The 17,600-nt window shown below is 38.9% G+C and overlaps 2 protein-coding genes across 19 annotated transcripts in view; one reads left to right on the plus strand and one right to left on the minus strand.

Annotated features, from left to right (window-relative positions):
• Window positions 1–123: 123 nt before the first annotated feature.
• On the plus strand, window positions 124–9,488 carry EXOSC8 (exosome component 8). The gene is made up of 11 exons (XM_068182048.1): window positions 124–155; window positions 1,694–1,730; window positions 2,766–2,829; window positions 3,377–3,450; window positions 4,021–4,066; window positions 5,060–5,165; window positions 5,248–5,293; window positions 5,559–5,655; window positions 6,683–6,803; window positions 8,755–8,861; window positions 9,274–9,488. Exons 1-11 carry the CDS (start codon window positions 139–141, stop codon window positions 9,387–9,389), a joined length of 831 nt encoding a protein of 276 aa, XP_068038149.1. The 5' UTR covers window positions 124–138; the 3' UTR covers window positions 9,390–9,488.
• SUPT20H (SPT20 homolog, SAGA complex component) overlaps window positions 9,415–17,600 on the minus strand; it is a 29,639-nt gene continuing 21,453 nt past the window's right edge. For 9 of the 18 annotated variants that reach the window (XM_068182037.1, XM_068182032.1, XM_068182042.1 and 6 more), the window contains 5 exons: window positions 17,356–17,510; window positions 15,026–15,081; window positions 11,435–11,540; window positions 10,788–10,912; window positions 9,415–9,957 (listed from right to left, as the gene is read on the minus strand). In XM_068182037.1, the coding sequence (XP_068038138.1) occupies window positions 9,820–9,957; window positions 10,788–10,912; window positions 11,435–11,540; window positions 15,026–15,081; window positions 17,356–17,510 (580 nt within the window). In that variant the 3' untranslated portion in view covers window positions 9,415–9,819. Of the gene's footprint in view, window positions 9,958–10,787; window positions 10,913–11,434; window positions 11,541–15,025; window positions 15,082–16,335; window positions 16,485–17,355; window positions 17,511–17,600 lie in introns of those variants that run through there. The other 9 variants (XM_068182044.1, XM_068182043.1, XM_068182038.1 and 6 more) reach the window with 7 other exon arrangements.

Here is a 17,600-nt window from a genome sequence, read left to right on the forward strand (position 1 = left end):
CCCGGCGGTCAGGGCCTAGCAGCACCGCCGCCCCGACCGCCGCCCCTATGGCCGCCGCTGCCCCCGGTCCGCCCGCGGAGGCTGCCGGGAGAGCGGGCCGCCAGGGGGCGCCACATCCGGGGCGGAGACGGCAGCGCCATGGCGGCAGCGTTCAAGTAAGTGCTGGGCCCGGCGGCCGCGGTCCCGCCGCAGCCGCCCGCGGGTCCCGCCCGCGTGGGGACCCTTGTGGGCTTTATCCGGTCACCGGCGCGGGGAACGGGCTCGGCGCGTCTGGTCGGGATGGGGTCGGTGCTGAGGGGGCTGTGGAGCCCCGACCCGTGCGGGAAAGGCTGAGCGAGCGGGGTTCGGCCAGCCGGGAAAAGGCCCGGCAAAAAACCTGAGCGGAGAGGCCTGTAGCTACCTGGTAACAGAATTGCAGAGTATCCACCGAGGTGGATCCTTAGAGATCAGCGGCCCAAGCACTTCTTGGACTCTGTCAGTTTTGGTGCTGTGACCTCTGTCCTGGGGAAGATCCAGTGCCCAGTCACTCTCTAGGTGGCAAACGTGTTCCCACTGTCCGACCTAAACCTCCCCTTACACAGCTGATAGAATTATAAGGAAGTTTAAACTGTAGGGAATTCAATGACTACCCATTTATAACTACTCGTTTTAGAATAGTAAAATGGTTTGGGTCAGAGGGATTTTCCCAGATCATCCAGTTCCAGTCTCTCTGCCGTGGGCAGGGACACCTTTTGCTAGACCAGGTTGCTCAGAGCCCCATCCAGCCTGGCCTTGAACACTTCCAGGCACAGGGCATCCACAGCTTCTCTGGGCAGTCTGTCCCAGCATCCTTGATTCTGTTGTATGGCTTAAAAGCATCAAACCAAGTTTAGCAAGTGCTATTACATGAACTGTAAGACAACAGACCTTGTGTTGAGCTTATGATCCAGCAGTACAGGACCAACACATGTGGAGCCAACAGGAGCCAGTTCATGCTGGTCATTCTGTTGGTGATGCCTGTGTGTGTTAGTTTGCATTTGGAAAACTTGCCTATTGCACTTACCTTTTTTCCACCCCTGCCCCAGAAGCACTGTTTTAACAAAACTGAATGCTTTGTTTAAATATTGGCAACATTTTTTATAAAAGTTTTTTTTGCCTTAATGATCCCTGCATAAAAAACTAATACACAAATACTGTTACTAGTGTATGATTAATAATAAGCATCAATTATTTCTCATCTGAAGCACTGCATGGAGCATATTTTGTAATTTTATATTTTGTCAAAGATTCTAAGAAAAACTGAATAATTTAAATTTTTTTATACGATTTTCTGCATCTGAATGCAGTCCTTGGACTAACAGATATTTCACATATTGTAGTAAAATTTTCCTTTTTGCATCCCTTGAAAGGCAAAGTGTTTAGCGACCCTTTTGTCACTAAACACTTCTTTTGATTAAAGCTAATAGTATTATTGAAGTGAAAGCTAGTAGTTTTTGTTAAGTGTATGTACAGGCAGTTTCCTGGTATGGAAGGAGCATTTTGGAACTGAACTTAGGAAAACGTCTTTTTTTTTAGATTAGTTTAAAATTTCCTCACTGTTCTTTAACTGTGTTGGTAAACAGCTTTGTCAGGCATCTTGATTTCCAGATTTTTTTTTTCTGTGTCTTGCCTACTCTGGAGCTTGCATTTGAACTTCTCTTTCTATTTGTTCTAGAACTGTGGAACCACTGGAATATTACAGGAGGTTTTTGGTGAGTGAAACATGAGATGCCTTTATAAATTCCTTGTAATGAATTTTTTCTTGCTTGCTTCTGCTCTTCTACCTTGTCTGTATGGAAATGTGAAGCTATGGAAATAGAAATTGAAATAAAAACCAAAAAACTGTCTGAGCAGGTAAAAACTATTTGTGCTCTTCAGAACATGTTTTTCTTTCCATCTGTGGTGTTGATGCTGTTCATCTTGATGGGTAAGTGCTTCTTTCGGTCTTGAAAGGAGTTCAGGTTAAATTTGACCAAGATGGTGATGCAGATTTTTGCCTAGTACAAAATTATGTCAAACCAGGCTTTTGGATGCTACAAAAATTAGTAAGAGACTATTGCTGCTAACCATACACACTGTAACTGCAGAGGAAAACCACTGACTTTTGTTACCTTAAATTAGTTCAGCTATTACTGAAGTTGTATTGACTTAGAAATGGATCTAGTGTTATTGCAAATTTTGGTTCTCATAGTTGAGCCAAAAGTGTTTGCCTTTGAAAAGCTTAAAACTGTGGCGAGTGACAATTCAGATCTAAAATGATGGAATATTGTTTCAGTTTCTAACATAAGGGTTATGTGTTGTACAGCTTCTGACTGATGGTGTTTGAATGCTGTGTTTTCTTTGAGTGCAGGGTTTTTCTTTTGTTTTCCTTAGTTCATTCTAATTTTAAGAGCTCCACTAAACAATGCGGGCAGGTAGAAATTTTCATTTTAAGTTTACCAGTGTGTGTTCATTCTTGATGATATTCTGAATCTAGCCTTCTGTAGTACCTACCCTTGAGACAATCAGTCTATTGTTATGTTTTCTAAATAAATTTAAATGAGTTTTAAAAATCAGGGGTTTTCTTTTGGAGGCCTACAACCACAAACTATGTATCAGTTGATGAAAAGCCAGCTAGAGTATGACTTAGCTTTCCCTAGCATTTTTGAGAAGAAAACTTCATTTTTTATGAAGTTCCATAGCAGAAATATTATTGTGTTATTTGATAAAGTTTGCTTTCTAATTTGAAGTTTATAATTTTTCTTTAGAAGGAGAACTGTCGGCCTGATGGAAGAGAGTTAGGTGAATTTCGGACAACCACTGTCAACATAGGCAAGTGCTTATGTGGAATAAAAGTAATGGGGGAGGTATTATTAATATCAGGTTATAGTGGTGATCTTAATGACTTGCTAATTGGTTTTCTTGGCTCTTGCATTTGGAAACCAGGAAGAGGAAGGATTTTTCTTTACAGTTTCAACAAGGATGAAAAAGACTATGTGGTACAATAATATCCTTGAGCATTGTTTTCAGTGCTGTTCCTGGGCTAATGTGCACAGTGTAATTAGTCAATTCTGCACCTGTATGTGCAGCACAATTTAGGTGCCCTCAAAAATTTGTAGATGACACCAAACTGAGAGTGGCTGATATGCCAGAGGGTTGTGCTGCCATGCAGAGGGGCCTCAGCAGGCTGGAGAACCTCAGTCATTCTGTGTGATTGACTGTTTAATACAGAGATTCTGTCCCAGTCTGGATTTGAGACTTTGCTTAGGCTGTGTTTAGTATAAAATGATGGAAGGTAAACACTTCGTGAAGGTTGGATGTTATTTAGCACCCTTTGAAGGGAAAATAGATTTTACTGAACAGTACTTTTTCTCTTCAGGTTCAATTACAACTGCAGATGGTTCTGCCCTGGTGAAGCTAGGAAATACCACAGTGATTTGTGGAGTAAAAGCGGTATGGTTGGTTTTTATCTTTATTTATCTGTTAGCTGACTTTGTGCATTTGTGTTTGGAATTAATCACCCTTGGAGTTACAATAACATGCCAGTCAGATGCAATTACAGTCTTTCACCTGAGTTACTTCCAGACCTGAAAGTTAATGTATAATGTAATGGTATAATCCTACCTGTATAGTCTGAGAATATGTATTTTTGTGATGCCCATCCTGTGTGGGGAAAGATGTGTACAAAACTAAAGTAAGTCCTTGTTATTTCTAGATAAAAGCTCTATAATTGAAAAGTTCCTGAACATGGATCAGTAAGTGCATTGGGAATGAGCTAGCTGGACTACTGAATGCCTTGTAGCCTCAACTCTACTGCTGGCCTGCCATGACCTACAAGACAAATGACTGCTCATCACTGTACTGAGTTCTTCCATAGGAAATTTACAGACAAGGACTGATTAAAAATTACTTCAGTAAATCTCATTGAAATGATAACTGGGAAGAAAACAACCATTTGTATATAGAACAACTGGAAAATATTTTGTACAAAATTCTTCATTTTTCTCTTTTCTATTTCTCCAGGAACTTGCTGCGCCTGCAGTGGATTCTGCTAATAAGGGATATATTGGTAAGTGTTTCAGTATGGATCTGAGGTTTTGTATTACTTCAGCTAAAAGGTTGTGGAAATTATGTTCTGTAGATTTCTTAAAAGAATTAATTTGGATCAAATTTTATTACAACCCTTCAAATTAATTTCAAAATTGACATCTAGGCATCTAGAATTCCCTTTGCTTTGCTTGTGAGTTTTCCTTATACACCTACCTTTTTGTTGCTGTTTCCAGGCTGGGCATGGAAGGAAACCTGCATCATTGTGTATATTGAGGGAGAAGATACTCTGTAAAAGATAGTGGCATGCAAGGTTGTGCAAAGGCATGTTAACTTCTGTTTCAAAGTCCCAGTAGGCAAAAAATGTAACTGTTAAAAAAAACAGTGAAATAAAAACTGTTTATTTCTCAGAGGACTGCCTGTCCCAGTGGTACCTCCTCACTCCCATTTAGAGTTTCTTTGGAAATAATTCTGTGGAATTGGGAGCTTAGACAAAATCCCCTTTTTCTAAGGCATCTCCCAAGTATGTTGTTTTCCGTAAGCTTGACTATTCTTAGGTTTTTTTCATGAATGTTTATGCATGTTTTTGCTTCAAGTCTAAAGCCTCAGGTTTTAATGGTTGATGGAAAGCAGACAGCATACCAGTAAAGTCAGGCAGTGGGATGGAAATGCTGCTGTTTCCTGATCTGCTGAAAAGTGCTTAACTTTAAGAACTGTTTGTGTGGGTCATGATAGAGAAGGATTATAAACAGAGAGTGGTAGCTAGGAGTGTGTGCTTGTCCATGGAATATATAGTTTCTGAGTACAGAGAGTACTACAAGTTCTTTAATACAAACTCATGCATAACTTTATTTTTGAGGGGAGAATTAGGAAGGCTTGATTGAAAAATTCTTGGTCTTGCCTTTCATTTGAAGTACATAAAATCATATTAAGAGCATTGGTTACTTATTTTTTTATTTTTGATTACCCATTGCCTGTTTTCTTTGGTTTATGACTAATGATTCTTGCTACCTAGTTCCAAATGTGGAGCTGCCATCCCTCTGTGCAGAGAGGTTTCGCTCTGGACCACCTGGTGAAGAGGCTCAAGCAGCAAGCCAGTTCATTGCAGATGTGATTGAAAAGTAAGAACCATTTTAGTGCTGTTAAAATACAAGCAATTCTGCAAGAGTTTTCTATTGCCTTCCTTACTCTCATTTTATTTAGTTCACAGATGATAGTGAAAGAAGACCTGTGTATTGCCAATGGCAAGGTAAGTTCTATCTCAGAATGAAGAGGGAGATAGTAACAAGATCACAGGACTTGTACACAAGTACAAATACAGAAGGTATTTGAGGTTATAGGGGGTTTTAGTGTTGGTTTTGCTTTTCAGTCCTCATAGTTTAATTTACATCCTAAGTGCAAAAATCAAATGATAGAAATAAGTATCTGTATTTAGTGTGGCCAGAATTTTCTTATATATTGCACCATTTAGTTAGCTGATGGAATATCTCACATGTGCAAACCTTTTTTGATAGCTTGCATGGGTGTTATACTGTGATATCATATGTCTGGACTATGATGGAAACCTTCTGGATGCCAGTGTCTTTGCTTTGTTGGCAGCATTAAAAAATGGTAAGGCTTCCTCAGAACAAGAGACATTCTGATTAGTGTTGCTTGGATAAATGCATTCATTTTGAACCCTAATAAGTGGGTAACTAATTCATGGGACCGTTTGTTTCCTGTCATTTGAGTGCAAATACAAGGTGGAAATGATGGTGGGATGCCATAGGTGTTTAACACCTGAAAAATAGGATCTTTTTTGTATACTTATTATTGCTTTCTTAAAAGACTAACACCTATTCTGCCACATGTTCTTGGTGTCAGACACCTGAGTCTTTCAGCAGTGGCCATGAAAGAGTTTAACATCTATATCAGAATATTACTTGGATAATGTGTTTTGTGTAAGCAGGATGAGCTATTGGAGGCTTTGCTTACACAAGTACTATGTCACAACAGAATATTCCTTTCCTAGCTTAATGAATTATAGTTTGTAAAAAGAAGTGTGGCCTGACTGCAGGTGTGTGGCGTATAAATGCATGAAGGCAGCAGTTTAAAGGGAAGCTTATGGCAAGGCCTCTTTCTAACTCTGAATTGCCAGCCTTGGAATGCCCCTAGCTACTTTGCTCTTGTCCTCCTTGTCACCAGCAATGTATTGGTTGTCACAGCAAGAGTTGGCTGAAGGTCAGGTTGCGCTGTTTCTACAGATATATAAAAACTCATGACATGAGACTATATTCCTAGTTTTTATATGTCCAGTAGACTTGGGGAAAAATACCTTTGGTTACATATGACTGTAAAGTATTTTACTTGTGTGGCATTTTGGAAGTAGAAAATATTTCTGTGTAAGGAGAAAAGCTTCTGTTACCCTGACTACAAAAATGAAATACTTCCTTGAACAGGTAGTTCTAAGCTAAATACTTCCCTTGAATTCAAGAATTTTTTTTTTTTTGGTAGAGAGTACCATTAATGTAGGAAAAACTATTCTGATTGATTTTCAGTGGATTAAGAGAACATCTTAAATATTTCAGTAGTTGTCAACATCTCTAGGCCTGCTAAACCCAGCATGATTTAGACCATTGTAATTTTTTCATCTCTTCAGTGCAATTGCCGTTGGTTACGATAAACGAAGAAACTGGTTTATCAGAAGTTAATTTAAAACAGAAGAATCCTTTGATTATCAGAAAGCATCCGGTTGCCACATCATTTGCTATATTTGATGAGTAAGTTCCAAATTGTTTTGTACTTTATGGAAACGACAGTGTTTGTAAAACAAATGAAAGACAGAGGATGCCACCGGTGATGTTTCTGCACTTCTGCCAGGGATGAGAGTGGAGCCTCAGGCAATGCTGCTCCACCCATCTTAAATCCACAGCCTCTCCCATTGAAGGGGCTTCTAGTTCTGTGATGTAAGGAGTGCACAGAACAAAGTGCAGTCTGTACTCTGCAGCTTCTTCCTGTGGCTTAAAGCAGAAGTGGTTCCCAACCTAAAAGATAAGATTAAAAGTACAGGGGATGGGTACTGTTTTAGGTTTTAGAAGTATCTTAGGATAAAAATGTTACCAGTGCAGTTAATGTTTTAGAAGCCTGTGTAAGTAACTGATAGAAAAGATGGTAGCTTTTGAACAGCTTATTCCAAGGATGTAGTCAACAAAGGAAGCAAGAAGTAATAGTCCACTTAGAACAAAAGAACCCCTGGATAACTGAAAACATAATTACCCAAATCATTGTTCATGTAGGAAGAGTATCTGATTATGAGAATTCAAAGTAATCACATCTGTTAACTTGACTCCTCATCTGAAATCGTCTACTGGTTCTTCCTTAGGTCAAGAATGTTAAGAATGCATTCTGCTTCTATTTATAAGAAATGTAGTCATTTCTTGTGACATCCATTTGCACAGTAGAAAGTGACAGGATAGTGCTCACTGTGCTATTCAAGATTTAGGCCTGTTTGGAGATCTTGGGGGGTTATGGCACATAATGTGTATTCACAGAAATGATTAATAAGGGCCTTTCATCCAAATAGCAAATAGGGTGGGGAGAGCAATAATCTTAAATGTTGACCAAGTGATTACAAAAATGCATCAGAGCAGGACATTATTGGTACTTTAGAATGCTTCTGTTAATTGCTTTAATACCATTTCTGCTGGGTCTAAAGTTTGATGTACACTGAGCGTTTGAGTAACATACTAGGCAGACAGCTGTCAGTAGGGAATTATTTACACACAAATCACCCATACTTACACATAGACCAAAAAGCTGCCTGGGGAAGAGGGCTTTCCTTGAGTGTCTGTTGGGCTTTGTTTCCTTCCCTGAAACCAACTGTTGCATCAAACAAGTTACTGAAGTATCCTTTTAGCTCCTAAAACTAAGTATTGAGAGGATGCCTGCCTGTGTTGCGTGGTTTGCGTGGGGTTTTTTTGGTTTTATTTTTCTTTTTTTAAATCTGGTTAATAGCCCTTTCAATAAAATGTTTTACATACTCTGGCTTCCCAGAGGCATTTTCCTTCTGCATAAAAGGCCTCCTTGAATAAATGGAAGTGGTAGATTGCTGGTTAGCATGGCCATGGGTGAGGAGTACTGGTGCAGGGCTGCTCCTGTGGCAGCGACCTGTACATCAACAACAGCCATGCATTGAACTGCTCATGTGGCAGTATGACAGCCAGAATAAGCTGTCTTAAGCAACCCAGTGAATCTGGTTTTGAACTATTCCCAGTCTGAGTGATGTTTGAGTTCACTGACAACAAATTGAGAACTACTTTGGTGAACTTACCAGTGGAAATCAGTTTTGTTTTAAGGTGTCTGGTAGAAATTAGTGCAGCCTACACATAAAACCAATGCCAGTCTTCAGAGTAACTACAAAATAACGACTGCATTCTTTCATATTGCATACTGCAAATGGCAATTTAGTGGCATTTTCCTGCAACACATCACTGTCACAAAATTTATGAAATTACTTATATGCCTATTTTCCACAGTCACAAACACATGATTATGTGGAATCTCCCACATTTTTTGTTTTTTTTAATTGGTGCATTTTGGTAGTAAAACAGATAAGCTTGAGCACTAAATCCATTTACAAGAATTTTGTAAGACTACAGTAAAAACTGTATTTTGCAATAACGTTAATGAAGCAATGTATACCAACATATCTGCTTGCATTTCTTTCACAAGCACGCTACTCATTGTTGATCCAACTGCTGAAGAAGAAGATTTAGCAACTGGAACAGTAACCATTGTAACTGATGAAGAAGGCAGACTGTGTTCTGTCCATAAACCAGGTACTTCTAAATTTACGACAAAGAAACCTATAGGAGATGATGATGTTAGGTCAAAAAAAGATTCTGTACCTGCTTTGCTTTGTGAGATGCAGGTGCTTTATGGTAACAGAATATCTGCTTGAATAGTCATTAAATTACCTGGTCTTGAAAGGAGTTTTAAGATGGTGGATGGCATGACTAAAGTTCAAAAAGCAGTCACAGCAGAGGACTAATTCTGGGCATGCCTCCTGTTACAGCTCTTGTTTGTTTCCATTATCTTTGCCTGAAGCTAGGGCTGGGAAAGCTCTATGCTCCCCAGTGAAAGGTGCTGGTAATGACAATTACTGTATTAATACTTGCATTTGGAAATCACAGTTAGATACACATAACTGAAGTGTAAGTAGAAAATTAAACTGTTCCCTTCAATGTTTAGGTGGAAGTCCTCTTACAGGAGCCAAGCTTCAGGACTGTATCACGAGAGCAGTTACAAGACACAAAGAAGTAAAGAAGCTGATAGACAAAGTAATAAAAAGTATAACACCCAAGTGAACAAAAAGAGAGCCCTTTTCAAAAATGGATTTGTAAAAATTGTATTTGTTACAGTGTTCACAAACCTTTTATACTAAATAAACAAATACCAATACTACATTTACAAAGTTCATTTTTCCTATGATGTTTTTCACCCTTATTCTATGTACAATGTTGTTGAGTGGTAAAAAATACAAGATAAAACATTCTGTTAAAAAATTAAGTGACTAGAGGAAACCAGATCCTAGCCGCTTTATAGATGAAATTTCTAAGTTCTGTAAGGTTGGCTTCCAAAATCAGTTCATTTCTTTTAGTGTAATGTTAAAAGTTCATTTTCCCACCAGTAATATAAAACACTAATTTTATTTTAAGCCTTTTCTTTAACAATCTGAAAAAAAAAAAAATCCCCTTCGAATCAATTTTTTGGGGGGGGGGGGGGGAGAGGCAAGTCTCATGATTTGGGAGGGGCTGGTGTGCCTCTTTTCCTTTTACTTTTTGAGTGGCTGCCTGAATGCTGTTGATGATGCAGGTGAGCTGCTTGTGCTGCTGCTGCTGCCATAACCATTTGATGCTGCAAGAATCGCAACTGCTGCCATGGAGGAGAAGGGAGAAAAAGCTTGTTAGTGTTGACTATAAAGCTTTCACATCAGGAAGAATGAAGGGGGGGAGAGAAAGAAAAAATGAGGAAGCACCAGGTTGACAAAAGGAACACACCATATACTGGGGCAATGGGTACAGTCAAGCAGCACCAGTGGCACAGAAGCCTGCTGAGGGCACAAGCTAACATTTTACATATGAATGTGCACAGCTTTGTTTCTTTGCCCTTTCTCTTCATTGCAGTAACTGCAGTAACTCAGCAACTTCACTGAGTGTTTGGGTTACACAGTACCTTTTTAATGTGATACCTTCTCAGTGTATGCATTGTATGAATTTTCTGTATATATTACAAACATGAGACTGTGTGCTAAAAATGCTAAAAGGTTTTCATGAAGCATCTGAATGGTAAAGGAATGCTTTGCAGAGCTCTTGCTTTCATGTACTTACTGCAGCATTGCTACATTTGAACTACCAGGTGCTTACATCCATGCCATTTTGAAATCTATCGGCACCTGGTATAGTATTTAGATATGTGCCACAAGCACCCCTTGAATGTTTGCAAATCAGGAAGGTGGAGGGCTTAAACAAATAAAAATAAATTCAGTGCTCCAAGCTGAGAGAACCAGAGATTTCAGGTATTGCATTATAGTTTGCCAAATACATGTTGATTTTGTTGGTTCTCTTTTCCTTCAATTTGCGAGACCATAACTGCGTTAGTTAAAAAGAGAGCCCAAGAGGGCAATATTTTTGATTTTGGAGCCAAGAATTGTATTTTTAATTTAATTTTTTTTAAACACAGTCAGAGTGAAGTTGCTGGATTACTTGTATCTGTTGCTGCTGCTGCTGCAAGGCTTGCTGTTGCTGTTGCAAGGCAGAAGAGAGCTGGAGTCTCTGCTGAGGAAGGCTTTGCCCAGGTCTGTTCACGGCAGAGCCAAGCTGAGACAACACTGAGAAAGTAGAAGGGGAAAGCAGGCAGGTCAAAGAGGTCAGGTTGAGTTGGTCAGGGGAGGAAGACATAGGAATACAGAGTAACAGGAAAGGGGGATCAATAGAATTAGTTTCAGAGTCAAATTTGGAACAGTGCAGAATAAAGTATACATGATATACTCTGTTAGAACATAATTAGAATATGAAGTGTTTGTGGAGACACAAAGGTTTCTCACACTGGATGTTAAGCACAGAGTTAAAGAAACATTTCTTAATGAAGTCTGGCATGAAGTTCCCTGCATTTTCATTTTAACTGTAACTTATTTTCAGGTGATACTATCAATTGATGGCACTTCACTGCCAAACAAAGCAGAGAAGTGCATGCTTTAGAAGTAGAGTATTTCTCCTAGAATTCATGTCCTGATAATAAACAGTAAATCATTCTGATCTAATGTAAGACTTCCTTAAGACCAAACTTCATTTCAGTGTGAATTTATCAACATAAACACTTTGCTACAAAAGGAGGCTCAGCAAGCACATACCTGTGGCTTGAGGTTGCATAAAATTCCCTACTCCAGTCAGGTTAATTACAGCAGCTTGTTGGGCAGATAATGCCTGATCTTGATTGGATGGACCTTGGTCAGACCCCTATCAAAAATGAAAAGCTTGATCCTTATTACCAAACTTCCGTATCAATGAATAAGTAAATAAAGCCAGTGTGAAGGCAAACTTCTGAAGTGCCATTTAAAAACATTTAATGCTACGTCATCCAGTGTGTGCAGATACAGGCTATAGTGTAGTCACTAACAGTAGAACAAACAGATACTGAATACCCCAGAACAGCTTTGTTTTGGCAGAAATTGTATTGCTTCTGTTACCCAGCAGAAGTCCACGTAGTTGTCAATTTCTCTGCAGTCTAGCAGAGACTACACTTCATGGTTGTAATCTTAGGACAGTTTCTTCTCCCACTCCCAGCCTCAAAATCTTCAGGGGACCCTAAGTTATCCATGTGCAAAGGCTGACACTTACATTCCCATGTTCATATTGTGCCACACACTCCTTAATTTCATAAAAATACAGACCCTGGTTTTAAAATTATATTTTCAGAACACAGTAGTTTTCACAGTAATCACTTTAAAGGAATTAGTGGAGTCTGACCTAGTGTCTCCTGAAGTCAAAGGGTGCTAAGTTATGACCTCTTTTAGAACTTAAATTATTCACTGATTTATAACACAGGGAAATAAAGCATTATATGCACAATTCAAGAAAACTGCATGGCTTATGAGTCAGAAAAAAGCTGGTTCATTTCGGGAGTTGCAATGCTTCTTTAGCATTACGTTATAGTGCTACTAAGATCTAGGAAAACCAGACCAAAAGATTGCACGTCGAGACATCATCACCTCCATGATGACTAACAGTCATAGAACCACCATGTAGGGAAAATCCCTAAGTATGAGAGAGAATGCATATTTATATTATATTGGTAATACAGAAAATTGTTGTAATTTTTGGGCCTAAGTTTTTTTCACTAAGCACTGTGAGCACATACATTCCTGTCCTTATCAAAGCTAAGGAATCTAGTGTTCATATCTCATTTTAGCCAACAACCCCCCTCCTCTATAATGTGAGAAGTTCCTTAGGGCAGTTTAACCAATGCAGAGACTGATTTTCTCCAAAACTTCCTGCCACAAGAACTATGCTTATGTCAGCCTTTTTATAAATGCCCTTGATGTTCAATATCTAGAAAATAAAACCCAACAATACAAGGTCACATTGCTTTTTTTTTAGTAGTTCAACTACTAACTGACATTCAGAGATTCAGATGCTGTGAACAAATTGTAAAGTTTCCCATTAGATTGTCCCACAGTCCAGAACAAGGCCTGTGGCACAGGAGGCTATATACCATAAAAATTTCAGAGCGGCATCTTATTTATGAACAGTCTACAGCATGAGAAGTGAAATTATGACAAACTTGAGTATCCAGTAGAGAGTATTTGGTAAGCAGAAGGCCTGTGTGTCTGAGAACACAAAAGCAGAGCAGCTAGTTTTCTCAAACTGCTGCATCAATGTTGGTTTGAATTTTTAAGTACTAACCTGGTTCTTCCACCTTAGGATTTTTAAGGCGCAACTGACCATTCAAAATTTGTCACTTGAAGACGAGGCAGTGTCTATCAAGACTTTAGATTTCCTCAGTGATTAAAGCCTTTAACACTAATTACAGGCAGCAGCAGAGCAAACGTCTTAAGAATACAGCTTTAAAGACAACCAGTCTTTCCTTTGGTGCAAAGAAAATTCTGAACTACAGCAGTGAGGTTTGTAAGCCAACTCACAGCAGTGTCAGTAACAAGTTTTTGTTACTCTGTAAAAATCCTGACTGCATTTTTTCTCTGTTCTTCTGATATATGTGTTAGTTAAGATAAACAAAGCATTAAGCTGATTTTACACCACTCATACAGTGGAGCTGGCTCTCTTCATGACAGTGAGACAGTGCTCAGCATTGTTACAGGTTTTCTATACAGGATACAAATAAAGAAGTATAACCCAGCTCCAGCCATAGCAACAGAGCCACTGCATTCTTTGCTGTTTGAGAAAGTTTAGGAGGAAGACTTTCCTCCCCCTCTGCTTCAGATCTATGGGTAATGGCTCATTTACTTGTGGAGATGGGGAGAATAGGAGAAACTGTTTCATCCAAGCACCCCAGACTGAGGGGCTGTTAGCACACACCTGTTCTCCCTGTTGCTGAGGACTACAGGTTGTAGGCTGCTGACATTGTTGCTGTGGAGAAAACTGTGACAGCTGCTGCTGGAGTGGGTTAAAAATAAGTGAACCACCTGGAAGCTGTTGAAGATTAAAAACAAAAGGCATAATTCAATCAAACTGCTGAGTTTCCTACTGTTCTAGGATGAACATAGTATTGATAGTGGTGTACTTCCCAGAGGCTTGATTTTTGTTTTGTAATGCCTTTAAAAATTAATCAATTTGTAATTGTTGCTGTTTCTGAAAAAGGCTCATCCTCTGAAAACAAACTTGCATGAACTTATAGAAAGATATTTCCATAGGAAAATATATTTTAATTATTTCAATTAAAATGGCAGATACTGTACTAATACTGGAAAGATAAATGCCAGTCTTCAACAGCACTGTATATATAATTTCCACTTACAGAATATTCCACTGAATTTTAATAGATAGTGAAATGGCCTTGATTCCTCTCCCTTACCCCAGCTTTAATTACACTTATTGCAGCTGAATTGTTCTTGGTGTATATGAGTGGCAGAGCTAGCTTGAAACAATGTCCTTCAACATGGAATCACTCAAATACAAGCATTTCATTCTATAGAAGAGCTCTACTCTGGCATAACTGCCTCCTGTGCCTGCCCTTTTCCATGTTTCTGGAGTGTACAGGAGTGGGAAGAGGAAGTAGCAAAGCTGGTAGTAATTTTTTGAAGTGTGGTGCAACCTATGTGGAACACTGAAGCTGCAATTCTGCATCTGCATCTGGCAGCTGACTTCAAGGTCCAGGAACTCCACCCAGTTCCACAAACAACCCCTGCTCTGCTTTTAAATGCAACTCTGACATAATAAACATCTGCTCACATTTGTATTTGTATGTATGCTTAGTGCAAATAAAGCATTTACAGACCTTCTAAACTCCCTATCTTACATGAACTTCCATTTCCAAAAACTCTTTAAACCTAATTATTGCACCGACCTGTGCACGCTGAGCTTGGCTTTTAGGCATTCTACGTGTAGCCTCTGAGTGATTCTACTACATTGTTTTGTACAGTATAATTTTAACTTTAGTCTATGATCTGCAATGAAACCTTAGGCAAATCCTGAAAGACTGTATTTTAGGATTAATATTTTGAATTCAAATGTCAGCATCTTTATATTGTTACTGAGAATTATCTGCTTTTTCCTGAGCTAAGACTATAACTTCCACCTGATATCTCTATGTAGATGTCTTTTCTCTTATTCTAAGCCTTTTAAATAAGCAATTAAGATTTGCAGTAAATGGTCTGACCAACTGTCTCCAAAGATCTGTGTGGGGCAGTGCAGTAAGCAGCACTAAGCAGGTCTCTACAGAAAGATAAGAACTTATCATTATTATTGTGTCCAAGTATATCAATTACCTGTAGAAGATTTAAGGGCCGAAGATTTGATGTATTTTTCAAACCAAATGGGCTGCCTGTTAAAGAAAACATCTTTTCATTAGTAGTGAGTCTTTACTCAGTTGTATTTGTTTTGCAGTACACCTTTCCACTGGGACTATTTCTGAACATCTGGAATTTGGAAAACTGGCAAATGCAAATTGAGTTTAAACTTAATACTAAGTGTATAATAATACAAGCATAATAAAAGTGTAATACTGGCAAGTGTAAATTAAGCGTAAACTTAATACAATGCTGCATTTTCCATAATGCAGTTCACAGTTATTCAGACTCAAAAGTGCACAAGAGCTGACTAAATGGAAAGAAATCTATATCACTACATAACATTACACCCTGCGATCTATAACCTGTTTGTGCATTTACATAAAGGTGATTGTGGAGAACACTACAGCAGTTATTTTTCAGAGATCCTTCTTCTGCCTTTAAAAAGCTTTACTGTTTGTACAGTAAATCCAAAAAAGTCCAAAGGCTCAATGAAATAATACACTCTCACCAATCTTTTAACAGAAAACAATCCCACCTTAAATCTGAGCCAACACTCCAGTAAAACAGCAGCTATCAAACAGAAGCCCTGGAGGTCTTGCACAGACCTAGCTCAGCTCACTACTTGCATCTGTCGTGTGGGTGACAGCACAGCATGTACAAATCTGTGACACCTAACTGGCAGAGGCTGATAGTGCTTGAAAGGACAGAATAGACTAAAAGCGATCCTCATGAACTGAAGAAATGAGTCCAAAACTCAGTAACACTGAATTTAAAAAAGACAAATGACCAAGTACAAAGTTGTAACTATCTTTGTGTCTATACAGCAAGAAAGGACATGAGAAGTTACAGGAGGTCACAAACATATCCAAATCATCCATATCACAAACTACAGAGCACACAAAGAACCTCTTCACACAGTTTACATCTATAAAATTCACTGTCACAAGATGCTGTAGAGATTCCAAAAATACACATGGGTTCAAAAACCAATTTGATAAATCCACATACTAGAAATCTAGCACAGGATATTAAGCACAAAGATCCATGTGGATATTCTTCAGCTGAGAAAGTCTCAAAGCTGTAGATTGCCAGAAGAGGTACAGTTGTAGACAAGGGATGTTTCATTTCACACTTTTGCCTCATCTCAAACACTCTCCCCCGTATCCTCTAATGGCAACTGTCAGAGACAGAATATAAACTGGATGGATTTTTGGCCTAAACCAGTAAAGCCATTCTTATGTTAAGGTAATGCTGTTGCAAAAAGTACAGATAAAAAACAGGCAGACCTCATTTGGGGAAATGTTAACAGGAATGTTGTGAAAGAGATGAGATGCATTTATTCTGCTGTGCTCCACAGTGGTAAATCAGCCAAGCTCAGGCTTGTGTCCCGTTTTGGTTATCACATTTTAAGAAGGATGTAAGCAAATTGGACAGTCTAGAAAAGAGTGACAGGATTATGAAAGGTTTGAAAATACGACCTATCAGAAAGAGAAGACAAATGTGGGACATGACAGCATGTTTGATACTTAGAAGGTAAAGAGAAAGCGTGAACAACTATTTTTCACATCTGAAAGGTATAGGAGGAAAAAAAAATTGCAATTCAGGAGATGCACTGTAATTAGAAGGAAACATTTTGCATGGATAATGAGCCATTCCAAACAGCTACTGAGAAGGACTGGAATCTTCTTCAGTGAAGGCATTTAAATACAGTTTAGATAAACATTGGTTCAGTATGGTTTAGAGAGATTTAACTCTTAGCATAAGGGATGGATATCTTGAAGTCTTCTACTGTTCTCATTCTATAACCATATATTAGATTCTTTTTTATTATATTCAGAAAAATTAAACTGATAATGTAAATTGTGGTTTTAAGATTTATACAGTTGCATTTGAAGGCAATAAGGAACTATGTAATTGTTGTACAAGAATAAAGTAGTACCAGGGCCAGCATAAAATGCCCCACACATTTAAAAAGTGAGGCCTCTTTCTAAGTTCAAGCATGCCTTTTTTTCTGGTAGTCATTATTATCAAAATTGCATTTGGAGTTTCTCTCAAACTTCTTACTGAGCACACCAAACAATCCAGGTTTTGACTGTGTATCCCCAGCCTAGCTGACCAAAAACCAGCTTAAAACAATCTCCAACACAGCCTACACCTTGAATGCAAAAACACGTATGTTGTTCCTGAGCTCCAGCCATCAAATACACAACCTCTTCACACGATGGCCACTTCAGTCCATTTTTCTCACAAAATGTTTTCACACTGTCCCTGTCTGAAGGGTGGCTTTTCCACTCAGTCACACTGACCTGCTTGGGAGGCAGATTGCATTGCAGCGGGCAGCGCACTTGGTACCAGACCTCCTGGGGGTAAAATGCCACTCAGATTTATACCTGCAGGGGCTATGGCACCAGTGTTGCACCCCAACATAGGGTTTGAACCACTCATCAGTGACTGTGCTCCACTGTAGAAGAGGAAAGACAACACATCAAACCCAAGTGGCACAAGTAAATCTGAATAACTAAATTGTTGCCCTTTGTCTCATGGCAAATAA

This window comes from Anomalospiza imberbis, chromosome 2 (assembly GCF_031753505.1).
Source record: "Anomalospiza imberbis isolate Cuckoo-Finch-1a 21T00152 chromosome 2, ASM3175350v1, whole genome shotgun sequence".
Lineage (NCBI taxonomy): Eukaryota > Metazoa > Chordata > Aves > Passeriformes > Viduidae > Anomalospiza > Anomalospiza imberbis.

Excerpts from the sequence above, each read along its gene's own strand:
- EXOSC8 (XM_068182048.1), top strand. Across the intron at positions 3,451-4,020 it reads TGATTTGTGGAGTAAAAGCG|GAACTTGCTGCGCCTGCAGT; the intron begins GTATGGTTGGTT and ends CTATTTCTCCAG. Across the intron at positions 8,862-9,273 it reads GTGTTCTGTCCATAAACCAG|GTGGAAGTCCTCTTACAGGA; the intron begins GTACTTCTAAAT and ends TTCAATGTTTAG.